The sequence below is a fragment of the Diaphorina citri genome, unplaced genomic scaffold (genome assembly GCF_000475195.1).
Source record: "Diaphorina citri unplaced genomic scaffold, Diaci psyllid genome assembly version 1.1 scaffold1468, whole genome shotgun sequence".
NCBI lineage: Eukaryota > Metazoa > Arthropoda > Insecta > Hemiptera > Psyllidae > Diaphorina > Diaphorina citri.
In genome coordinates, this window is record NW_007378894.1 from 39146 (window position 1) to 51885 (window position 12740).

General features: G+C 38.5%; 1 protein-coding gene across 1 annotated transcript in view; it reads left to right on the plus strand.

Annotated features, from left to right (window-relative positions):
• The window catches only part of LOC103516034, a 46649-nt gene extending 35684 nt beyond the window's left edge, over positions 1-10965 (plus strand). Inside the window, exon 8 of the mRNA XM_026828550.1 lies at positions 10669-10965. Within this exon, the coding sequence (XP_026684351.1) occupies positions 10669-10861 (193 nt within the window). The 3' untranslated portion in view covers positions 10862-10965. The remainder of the gene's footprint in view (positions 1-10668) is intronic.
• The last annotated feature ends 1775 nt before the right edge of the window (positions 10966-12740 follow it).

Here is a 12740-nt window from a genome sequence, read left to right on the forward strand (position 1 = left end):
CTTATATTATAAGAACAAGATCCATTCACTCATTCACAGTTCACATTTCATAGTTCACACACTGATCGCTCTACTGTGGTACTTTGGTACTAAATGACAATGGTAGTGAAGTATGATAGTGCATTTTATGGGAGAAAGAATGAAAGCTGTGAAGTGCTTGAAATGCACTCAAGGAATGCGCTTTGTTGTGTAAACAGTGACTTGGATGTGTGAGAATTTGAAAAATCCGTAGGTAATAGGAATGTTGAGTTTGTAAAAAGTTTGAAAAAGTGACCATAAAATGTTCATGCCTCTCATTCTTGCAAGTAAGCTCAGCCAGCCCATGTAGTTAGCTTGGTTGGTAGCGCGTTTGCCTTGTCAGCACTAGGTCGCAGGTTCGATGCCGCTGCTCTGGTCAAAGCTCATGATTGATAAAGATCTATTAGATCTAAAGTCCAATATAATTTTCAATTTTCTACTAAGTATGCTAAACCCAATACCTAAGATTTATTTTTTAATTTATTTGTATGCTATTATGCCATTCCTACTAGTGTATGAAAACATGAATTTCCAGTTGCATCAAAAATGTACATGCATTTTGGAAATTACTTTATAAAATGGGTACCAACATAATAGGTAGGTACTCCTTATACAATGAATATAAAAATTCACCAAAATATTTTTAATAGGTATAGGTAGGTACCCAAATAGTAGGTACTTGCAAATAATAATATTGAGCATAACTTCTCTAGCTTACATGCTGCACTACCAAGCATACTCCGCGGTAACAAAAGACCCAGCCCGATAATAATTCTAATAAGAAAGGTGGAAAACTACCTGCATATAACACCATGCCTTTCCAGCCTTTCAAAACCAATTCACCTATTGGGTAGGTACTTTTTAAGTTGAACACCTATCCTAAACTAGGTTGGGTTATGTTGTGTTTGTTTACATTTGCTTAGGTAGGTACACACTCAACTGGAGTTTTTCTCCTATGGAAAAGGTGAATTTCCATAGGAGGATGGAAGAGAATGGGGTTGGATGGAAGAGAATGCCCCAGGCATTAATCCCGCCCCTTAGTTGGAATATTTTGTAGATAGTTTATTTTATAATTTATTTCGATCCTTACCTTGCAGCTTTAATTCCTCTCATCTCAGTTCCATGGAAATCTGGATGGTTTGTGAAAAAATCCATCAGTGTGATCATATCTAGGTACTTGAGGCAAGTTAGTTGGGTTGGCTTTGGAAAAATCAGCCTCCATAATGAAAACTTGTCAATGTTTCAAGTGTAGGTCCACAGAAAAAAGAACAATGCTCCCCTATGTACATATGTGGCCCGCGAAGTACCTGCCAATGTAGCATGTGGCCCGCATAAACATGGAAGTTGGAAACCCCTGATATAGGGCCTTATTTTACAGGTCTGAGGGTTGAGAGAAGGGTGTGAGGATTGAGGGTAGACTATTAAGGGAAGGGTAGTTCTAAGGGTAAACTTAGAGGGGGGGGGGTTCTAAGGGTGAACTTAGGGGAAGATCTGAGGGTGATGTCAAAGCAATTTATTACTCATTACTCGAGTATGCCATTGATGTTTTCATCAGTGTCGGAAATCTGATTTTTACCAAGAATCAAATTCAATCAAGTGATTTCCCGAAATGAAAATACATCTCAAATATCTGAAACATACCCCCTTGATTGCAGCTTAGTTAGCTTGGACTTGGTAGTGCGTCTGCCTTGTAAGCGCTAGGCCGCGGGTTCGATTCCCGCCCGGGCCGGATTTTATCCTGAACGGATAATGTTGGTTCTCGGAACGGCTGGCTTTCTCCTATTCTGTCTTCCTTCTCTCTTCGATTTCGGAACGATAAGACCTTAGCAGTTACAGTTCCCTCTGTGTTTAATTAACTATTCACTGAAAAAAAATTATTATTTTTGTAGGGATGGGTAAATATTCTCTGAGTCGATTCAAAGAGTCGAATATTTCAAAAGAATCGTGAATCGCGATTCTCAAGTGTTTAATTAACTATTCACTGAAAAAAAAATATTATTTTTGTCAAATTTAATAAACGGCACTCTCCTTCTGTCTAAAACTAAAACTTGAGCATTAGCCATTAGCCCATTAGGTACCTACAAAATATAAACAAAACAAATACGATTAGCAGCCATGACACCCGCAATAGGGAGCGATGACGTCATCGCTAAGTCCACCAATCAGAGTGCGTTTCGATAATGGCTGGCGGGAAGACTTATTTTTTAAATTTCGATTTTGATTTTCTCCCGCTGAAGGTATCGTAAAAAAATAAAAAAAATATTTTTGAACTGTGTGAAAGAAAATGAATATGAAAAGATAATTTATTTAGTGACTTGGAAAAAATCTTCCTTCTCTATTGTGTATTTATGTACATTTAGTTTCATCCAGACCAAGGTTCTCTTGACAATCAACCCCTAATTGATCTGGTTATGATATGTATTGTATGTCTTTATGTTTTTGTTATTTGTGGATATCAATTTATGATGAATGTGTGACAGGCGCGTGCGACCGATTTAAGTTTGTAAATTAAATCTTATATTATAAGAACGAGATCCATTCACTCATTCACATTTCACAGTTCACATTTCACACACTGATCGCTCTATCTCTAGAACCAAAGCTCCCTCGCAGGCAACACATTAATCTGTTTGTGCACATGTATTTCTGCGCAATTCATGTTTGTGCGCATACGTTTCTGCGCGTCTCCTGAAGTCTGACTGTCTGACGTCAGAGTTCAGGACTCTGACGGAAAATAAAAATTGAATTTTCGACCTTTTACAGTTATTATTTCGGAGTGGACGGGCCCCGCTTGTTCTTTTTAACTACGAGCACTTCACTGCTCTTTTTATTTGCTAGCACAGAAACAACTTCTACATTAGACTCGTGTTCTGTCGTAGCATGCCCATCCATCAGAGGGGCGAGAAGAGACATAGGTACTCCATTTGGGCATGCTGGGTCAACACGAGAACACCAGAGAATAATTCGTTATTTTTGAATCGACCATTTATTTATAATTTTTACCCACTTGCAACTCCTCCATTCACCTATTGGGTACCTACTTTTTAAGTTGAACACCTATCCTAAACTAGGTTAGGTTATGTTGTGTTAGTTTACATTTATTTTGCTTAGGTAGGTACACACTCAACTGGAGTTTTTCTCCTATGGAAAAGGTGAATTTCCGACATCAAAACCAAAGTTCAGATGCATAAACAGTTCCCTATCTTAAACTTCTAAAAAAAAATTTTGAATAGGCAACTAGTCTTTTTGAGTGAGAAAGTTCTTACCTTCAAAGTTCAATGAAAATTAGAGCATTCGCACTGGCCTGGTCAAATTTTCATACATCTCATGTCATCGAATCGCATTTTACACCCTGAACATTAATAGCTCTTTGATAGCAATCTTGAAATATGATAAGGTCGAAATTTTCACAAAATAATATCAAATGTGGAGATCTCAAAGATCTTGGGAATTACTTTACTCAAAGATCTCGTGTTATTTCAATTTTACGAAAATCCGAGTGATAAATGAATGAAGTCATGAAGTTTTGACACAAATTGGTGAAATTTGATAGGTAGGTACCTATGTAAAAAGTAAAAAATCAGTCTGGAATACCTACCCATAAGGAAATGGGTTCATAACTTTACGATAATTCGTACAGCCATTCATACGTGGGTATACAAGTAGGTACCTAAGTGCATATGAGTGGACAGTGGACAGGTAGGTGTAGGTGTAAGTCCTACAACCACTTTATTCTCGAATTGGTTTCAAGATCTCAATCTGAGATCGGCTAAATGAGTTGTTAACTTGCATGATTTTGATGTGACAACCTGATTAGAAAGGAAAGAAAAATTGTGTCCTCATTTTTTTTTTTTTTTTTTTTTTTTTTTTTTTTTATGTATGGCGGCCATACAACTCAAAAGTTTACTCTAATGCCCATAAATATTAATGGCATGTACCTACTGTGATGGGACTTGGTAGACCTGTGCATGAGTCCTACAAGGCCCTACACTTGAATTTAGACCACGCTACGCCACTGATCAGTCTCAAAACATCTAGCTTATCCTATCTAAAACAATCGTGATAGTGTCTTGCATGATAGCAGCCCATTAGAGCCAAGTCGAGTCATTCAAAGTTGCTCGATCAGTAAAAAAAGAGAGCCTCTATAAAGACTAAAGACTATGGTAGTGACGTTGAACAACCTAAAAAGATGCTCGAGAAATCAGTGGTTTGCAATCTTAGGACGAAAGACAAACAAAGTTCTTATGCTTTTTGGTGTGTTTCAACCCCTAATTGATCTGGTTATGATATGTGGAGGCATTGTGCCTTTGTGATTATGATGTGTGGTGCATTGTATGTCTTTATGTTTTTGTGATTTGTGGATATCAATTTATGATGAATGTGTGACAGGCGCGTGTGACCGATTGAAGTTTGTAAATTAAATATCTAATAAATACTGTTTCTATTTTGTCGTTCGTTATTTCATTTATTTATGTGTTTTTTTTCCGTTCGTTTTGAACAAAGGGTCTATTGTTTCCCGGCCGTTGAAGTTTCCGGGAGAAAGTGGGTCGAAATAAAAGGGAGAAAAACTGAGAATAAATACTGTTTCTATTTTGTAGTTTATTATTTCATTTATTTATGTGTTTTTTTTTTTTTCGTTCGTTTTGAACAAAGGGTCTATTGTTTCCCGGCCGTTGAAGTTTCCGGGAGAAAGTGGGTCGAAATAAAAGGGAGAAAAACTGAGAAATAAGGTTCGTTCTCAGAACGTCTGTAGCTGGCTTTCTCCTGTCCTGTCTTTCTTCGCTTTCGGACGTTAAGACCTTGGCAATTACAGTTCCCTCTATCAAACCTCTTTAAAAAAATCTCTCTTTCTCGCTCTAGCTCCCTCTTACTCTCTCACACTCTCCCCCCCCCTCTCTCTTTCCCTCTCTCTGAAAGCTTCAATGCCAGGGTTCTTCAAGTCATCATTTCATTCATTTTCAACAAACCAAATTACGTGGAAAGATAATGGACATTTTATGCCGCATCCTGTCTTTCTTCTCTCTTCGCTTTCGGACGTTAAGATTAAGACCTTGGCAGTTACAGTTCCTTCTATCAAACCTCTTAAAAAAAATCTCTCTTTCTCGCTCTAGCTCCCTCTTATTCTCTCTCACTCTCTTCCCCCCCCCCTCTCTCTCTCCCTCTCTCTGAAGGCTTCAATGCCAGGGTTCTTCAAGTCATCATTTCATTCATTTTCAACAAACCAAATTACGTGGAAAGATAATGGACATTTTATGCCGCTTTGCCTCGCGCGGAGCTCTTTATTAGCTTTTGTCAAACAAGTTTTTCCGCAACACAATGGGAACAAGAAAAGTGACGAGTTTGTATTTTTAATGACCTGTCGTCAATCCTCACTTCTGCATTCAAAAAAGATCCCTATTGTTCAGATTCTTCAGAAGGTCTGATTTAGAGATGGATACGAGTGAATACTTTACTCATTAAACTACGGATCGTCACAATATCCGTACGATCCGGATCGCAACAAGAAATACTTAATCTTGAGACTTAGGTATCTCAGACAGTCTTAGGTATCTTGAGACTTAGGTATCTTGTGTACCTTATGTAATAGTTGCTATTACATAAGGTACACAATGTTTGTGTTATGTTTTTAAAAGGGTTTTCTTTTGTAATACTACGTTGCAATGTGAACATTTTTTATTACTTTCCTTATCCTATAGGAAGGAAAGTAATGTAATCGGGTCAAATTTTCGATGGTCAGTTTTTAGTGTCAAAACACTAGGGATGGGTAAATATTCTCTGAGTCGATTCAAAGAGTCGAATATTTCAAAAGAATCGTGAATCGCGATTCTCACTTCTGCACTCAAAAAAGATCCCTATTGTTCAGATTCTTCAGAAGGTCTGATTGTTTTGTTTGAAAAATATACTCGTATTTCGTAATAAGGAGCTAAACTTAATATGTATCTCTGTATTAATGCGATAATAACAAAAAAAAATACATATTTCTTGTGACAAAGAAGAGGTTCGAAAGAGGGAACTACTTAGGTTTTATCGTCTCGACAGCAAAGAGAGAAAGAAAACAGAATATTATACCTGTAGGAGAAAGCCACAGCCGTTCCGAGAACAAAAACCAAAAAAAAGATCCCTATTGTTCAGATTCTTCAGAAGGTCTGATTGTTTCGTTTGAAAAATATACTCGTATCTCGTAATAGGGAGCTAAACTTAATATGTATCTCTGTATTAATGCGATAATAACAAAAAAATACATATTTCTTGTGACAAAGAAGAGGTTCGAAAGAGGGAACTACTTGGGTTTTATCGTCTCGACAGCAAAGAGAGAAAGAAAACAGAATATTATACCTGTAGGAGAAAGCCACATTGTTTCGTTTGAAAAATATACTTGTATCTCGTAATAAGGAGCTAAACTTAATATGTAGGTATCTCTGTATTAATGCGATAATAACAAAAAAATACATATTTCTTGTGACAAAGAAGATGTTCGAAAGAGGGAACTACTTGGGTTTTATCGTCTCGACAGCAAAGAGAGAAAGAAAACAGAATATTATACCTGTAGGAGAAAGCCACTGTTCTCGGAACGGCTGTAATTCTCCTGTACTGTCATCCTTCGATTTCGGGACGATAAGACCTTAACAGTTACAGTTCCCTATCTCAAACTTCTAAAAAAAAGTCTGAGATGAAGTCCTCCCGAGGCAGGAATCGAACCCGCGATCTAGCGCATACAAGGCATACGCGCTATTCTCCAAGCTAGGCTGCCATGTCCACATAAGTGAAGGTTAGGTACAATAAATTATGTAGAGGTACATTTCAGTTTTGAATTTAATTTCCCTCTGACTAAATACAATACGAAATTTGATTACGAGTTTCCTTCCTCTACACTTCCGGAAAAGGGAAAGAAATCTTTTCCCCTCTATTTCTGACTAAAAAAAAAGAATCCCATAAGCTTTTCCTGTAAGTAACCACAGAATAACCACAGTGCACATGCCTTTACAACATACGAATTTTTGCAATGTTAGCATACACTTTTTTTATCACTAAATTGAAAACCCTCAGAATGAGAGGGGGGCAAATTCAGAGGACAAAGTCCATAATGGGCCCAAGACACCTTTTCTTTTTTCTTTCATTGCGAACAAAAGAAAATGTTTAATAGGTTCTTGGAACGTGCGTGGCGGAAAAGTTTCAGACCTAGGTCCGTCAGACTGTCTGAGATACCTAAGTCTCAAGATTACAGCACCTTATGTAATCTTGAGACATCTCAATTCCCGCATATCAATCACTCCGACTTGCATTCGGCTGCATTGAATGACCTTCCATCTGTCAAAAAGTCCTCCTCGCATCCATTCTTCAGAGAGTCGAAATTTCGAATCCCCCAAAAAGACATCGCCTTTAGCCCTTTTTGTTTTGTTCACTAATCAAACCAAAAAAAAAAAAAAAAAAAAAAAAAGATTCGTTCTTTGATTTTATCCTGAACGGATAAGATTCGTTCTTGGAACGCCTGGTTTTCTCCTATCCTGTCTTCCTTCTCCCTTCGATTTCGGGACGATAAGACCTCAGCAATTACAGTTTCCTCTATCAAACCTCTTTTTTTTAAAAAAAAAAGAGAGAGAGAGAGAGAGAGAGAGAGAGAGAGAGAGAGAGAGAGAGAGGGAAAGTTAGGAGAAATAGAAAGTTAATAGAAAATGAAGTTGTGATATTCACTGTTTAATTGTTTATAATTGAACAAAGAACAATTAATCAGATGCCATTTTTACTTTCCTGGGTGAAATTTTTCTTTGTCCTCAAGCTAATTTCTAGGGCCAGTTGTCAAGAGACTTCGCGATTATAAAGTAATTTTTACACGAATTAAAAGTCGATTTTTCACCAGACCCCTCTCAATAAAACAGAGCTTTTTATCTCTAGAGCTCTACAAATGGACCCTATCGAAACAGGTTCACGGTTCACATTTCACTGACCGACACATGTTCATCAAACTATTGAATTCTGAGTTTCTGAGTCACCCGAATATGTATTGTAGTTTATACATAATAAAACAGAGCTTTTTCATAATCAGCTAGGGCTCTACAAATGGATCCTATCCGAACAGGTTCACATTTCACTGACCGACACATGTTCATCAAACTATTGAATTCTGAGTTTCTGAGTCACCCGAATATGTATTGTAGTTTATACAGGGTGCTTTAAAAAACATGGAAATTAAAAGTCAGTTAGCTTGGAGGGTAGAGCGTCTTGTGAGCTCTAGGTCGCGGCTTCGATTCCCGCCAGGGGTGGACTTGATCGTGAAAAAACAGTCAGTAAGGGTAGATCGTCTTTTGATAAAAAATATTAGTTAAGTTGGAGCGTAGAGTATCTGCCTTGTGAGCTCTAGGTCGCGGCTTCGATTCCCGCCAGGGGTGGACTTGATCGTGAAAAGATAGTCAGTTCTATGAACGGCTGGCTTTCCCCTATTTTGCCCTTCTTCAATTTCAGGATAAAACCTCCAGGGCTCAATAAATAAATATCAAGCAGTCTGAGTGTGAGTGGCGGAAGAACCTAGATAGCTAGGTCTGTCAGACTGTCTGAGAGAGCTAGGTCCTCAAGCTTTTTCCGCCACACACTTTCCATAGTCAGTTCTATGAACGGCTGGCTTTCTCCCATTTTGACCTTCTTCAATTTCAGGATAAGACCTCCAGGGCTCAATAAATAAATATCAAGCAGTCTGAATGTGAGTGGCGGAAGAACCTAGATAGCTAGGTCTGTCAGACTGTCTGAGAGAGCTAGGTCCTCAAGCTTTTTCCGCCACACACTTTCCGACTGTTTAACAGCCCCAGGTCTGCAAGACCGCAGCCTGTCAGACGGTCTGAGGTTGGCCGGCATTACCTACGATTCTCATGGATCATGTGGTGAAAGGGTGATACTACACTTTCAGAACACCCTGTCATAGTCAGTTCTATGAACGGCTGGCTTTCTCCTATTTTGACCTTCTTCAATTTCAGGATAAGACCTCGAGGGCTCAATAAATAAATATCAAGCAGTCTGAGTGATGTGAGTGGCGGAAGAACTTAGGTCTGTCAGACTGTCTGAGAGAGCTAGGTCCTCAAGCTTTTTCCACCACACTGCACTTTCCGACTGTTTAACAGCCCCAGGTCTGCAAGACCGCAGCCTCTCAGACGGTCTGAGGTTGGCCGGCATTACCTACGATTCTCATGGATCATGTGGTGAAAGGGTGATACTACACTTTCAGAACACCCTGTGAGATACAATAACACTGCACCCTGGCTCATAATTGCACTCACGTATTCACTGATAAACCATTAAACAATTAGTTACACTTCATAAGCACCCTATAACACACAAGCTAGTTAGCTCAGGGCCTGTAGTCAGGGGGTAAATTGAAAGGGGCCACGATTTTTTTTATTTTCCATACCCTATACGAAGGAAAGTAATGTAGGTAATCGGGTTTTCTCCCTTTTTAGTCCGTCCTTCCTTCATTATTAGGCACGATTTTTTTATTTTCCATACCCTATACGAAGGAAAGTAATGTAGGTAATCGGGTTTTCTCCCTTTTTAGTCCGTCCTTCCTTCATTATTACAATAGTAATAAAAAGGTATAAGGGACGGACTATTGTATTCGCTTCGGTGTCGTCTACTCTACTAAAAGTTAAAATTAAGAATACATTGGCCATGTATTATTAAATTTGTTTATTCGTTGTTTCCCCTTTTCTGTAGATGTGTAAAATGATTTTGGTAAATGAAATTCAAATTATGTAATTTACTACGAGTATAACATATTAACTACTTGAAATTCTTGTCTTTTGATTTTCAAAAAACGTCTCTCTGTAACTTAATAAAGAAAGTACTAAAAAGTGATTGGAAACAAAAACAACTTAGATGAAATAAAAAAAGAATTCTGTGCCAGCCTAGTTTGCTTAGTTGGTAGTGCGTCTGCCTTGTAAGCGCTAGGCCGCGGGTTCGATTCCCGCCCGGGGCGGATTTTATAGGTAGGTACATAAATATTGATTTTCCTTAACCAAGATCGAAAAATTCCCGGAGGGACGGGCCCCGCTTAAATAAAATCGAAAAATTCCCGGAGGGACGGGCCCCGTTCTTTTTAACTACCTACGAGCATTTCACTGCTCTTTTTATTTGCTAGCACAGAAACAACTTCTACATTAGACTCGTGTTCTGTCGTAGCATGCCCATCCCGTTAACTACGAGCATTTCACTGCTCTTTTTATTTGCTAGCACAGAAACAACTTCTACATTAGACTCGTGTTCTGTCGTAGCATGCCCATCCCGTAGTATGTCCAATATGTCCATCAGAGGGGCGAGAAGAGACATAGGTACTCCCTTTGGGCATGCTGGGTCAACACGAGAAGACCAGAGAATAATTCGTTATTTTTTGCAATTGAGAAAGAGGAGGAAGAGAGAGGGAGGGAGAGAGAGGGAGGGAGGGAGAGAGAGAGGGAGGGAGAGAGGGAGGGAGGGAGGGAGAGAGAGAGAGAGGGAGAGAGAGAGGGAGGGAGGGAGAGATACACTATTGAGCCAGGGGCCCCCAGGTTAAACCTTACGGGACTCCTGAAAAAAGAATTGTATTTAATATGTATACGCTTCTGGTGCCAGGTGATATAAAATCAGAATCCTAATCTTCTCTTCTCCCCCCCCTGTTTCTGTTCACAGATTTCGCGAATGTCTCAAGCGAGCAGACTCCGGGGCTGCCAATGTCGTCGGCAAACTGTTCTTCAACATTGTCCAAGCCAAATGTTTCGACCTGAAGAAAGAGAAGGTCTGCAATTCCAGCCAATGGTTCGGACAATGTACGTCCTACGAGGTACAACTGAGAGCTGTGGCTAGAGATCATGATCCTTACTAGACTAAACAGTCCAGATTAGGGACTGAATAGTTCAAATTAGGAACTGAATAGTCCAAATTAAGGACTAAACAGTCTAAAATACGACCTTTCTGAAAGTATATTGAAAATAATTATAAAAATCTGATGTTAATTAGGGACTGAATAGTTCAAAGCAGGAACAGATTAGTCCAAACTTAGGACTAAATAGTCCAAACTTAGGAATAACACAGTCTAACATTGTCCAAATGTTTCGGAGACGAAGAAGGCATTTGCAATTTCCATACTTTCTTTGTTGGACTTTTCTGAATGTTTTGAAAATGATTCTGAAAAGCTGATGTTTTTTTCCGTACCTACAGACTAAAAGCTCATGTTGCTATCTTTCAAGGGCGCGCACTTAGCCTTGTGAGGGAAACTGAACTGGTTGAAATGCCAGCAAAAAGGCGAGGTATAAAATCCTGATGTCATCTTCAAGGTTAGAGTCGAGCTGCCTCTCAGAATGCCATTTTAAAAAGTAAAAAAAAAAAAATAAAATAATATGAAAATACTGTTATACTTCCAGCCAACGGTTCGGACAATGTACGTCCTACGAGGTACAACTGAGAGCTGTAGCTAGAGATCATGATCCTTACTAGACTAAACAGTCCAAATTAGGGACTGAATAGTCCAAATTAAGGACTAAACAGTCTAAAATACGACCTTTCTGAAAGTATATTGAAAATAATTATAAAAATCTGATGTTTTTTTCTGTACAGACAAAAGCTCTTTTTAAAGGAGTGCACTCAGCCTCGTGAGGGCATTTGAGCAGACTGAGCTGGTTGAAATGCCAGCAAAAAGGCGAGGTATAAAATCCTGATACGATCTTCAAGAGAATGAATGAATGCCATTTTAAAAATTAAAAATAAGAAAAAGTCACAACACTTCTATCCTAACGGTTATTGTTAACTTTTAGCCAAAACTAGTGCAATGTTCACACTATGACTGAGTTCTAGTGTACTTAGTTTTAAGTTAAGCCTAATACTTGGATTCCTATTAATACTTAAACAATTTATCATTAAATTCCTAATAATAATAATCCTATGTACATAGTGTTATATGTTATTATAATGAAGGTGGATTTCACCAACCTTCTTTTTAGCTCCTAACAGCCCTGTTAAGCCTGTACAAATCAAATGGAACTTAACAGGCCTTCTAAGGACTGAAAAAAATATTGGTGAAATCCACCCTAAGTGTATGGTTTTGTAGTTTGTAGACCTTTTGTTCATGCTGGTGATACTCACATTGTCCAAACTAGATTAATAGATAGTTAGGCTTCTCACTTCTCAGTCACAGACCCTCTTGTCTGTCTAGATTTCCTTGTTTCACCAACCTTCTTTTCAGCTCCTAACAACCCTGTTAAGCCTATACAAATCAAATGGAACTTAACAGGTTGTTAGATTAACAGGCCTTCTAAGGACTGAGAAAAATATTGGTGAAATCCACCCTAAGTGTATGGTTTTGTACTTTGTAGACCTTTTGTTCATGCTGTTGATACTCACATTGTCCAAACTAGATTAATAGATATTTAGGCTTCTCACTTCTCAGTCACAGACCCTCTTGTCTGTCTAGATTTCCTTGTTAACAGTCCCCTCTGTATCAAACCTCTTCTAAAGAAAAAGTGCGCGAAAACTGCCATTAATCAAATTGAAACCAAAGGTACTTAAGTCGGCCTAGTTAGCTTGTGGTTGGTAGTCCCCTCTGTGTCACACCTCTTCTAAAGAAAAAGTGCGCGAAAACTGCCATTTATCAAATTGAAACCAAGGGTACATATGTCAGCCTAGTTAGCTTAGAATAGAATATACCTTGTTTATACTACCAGCATAGGACTGAAAAGTCCCTTTACTCTCGCAGTCTAAACAAGGTC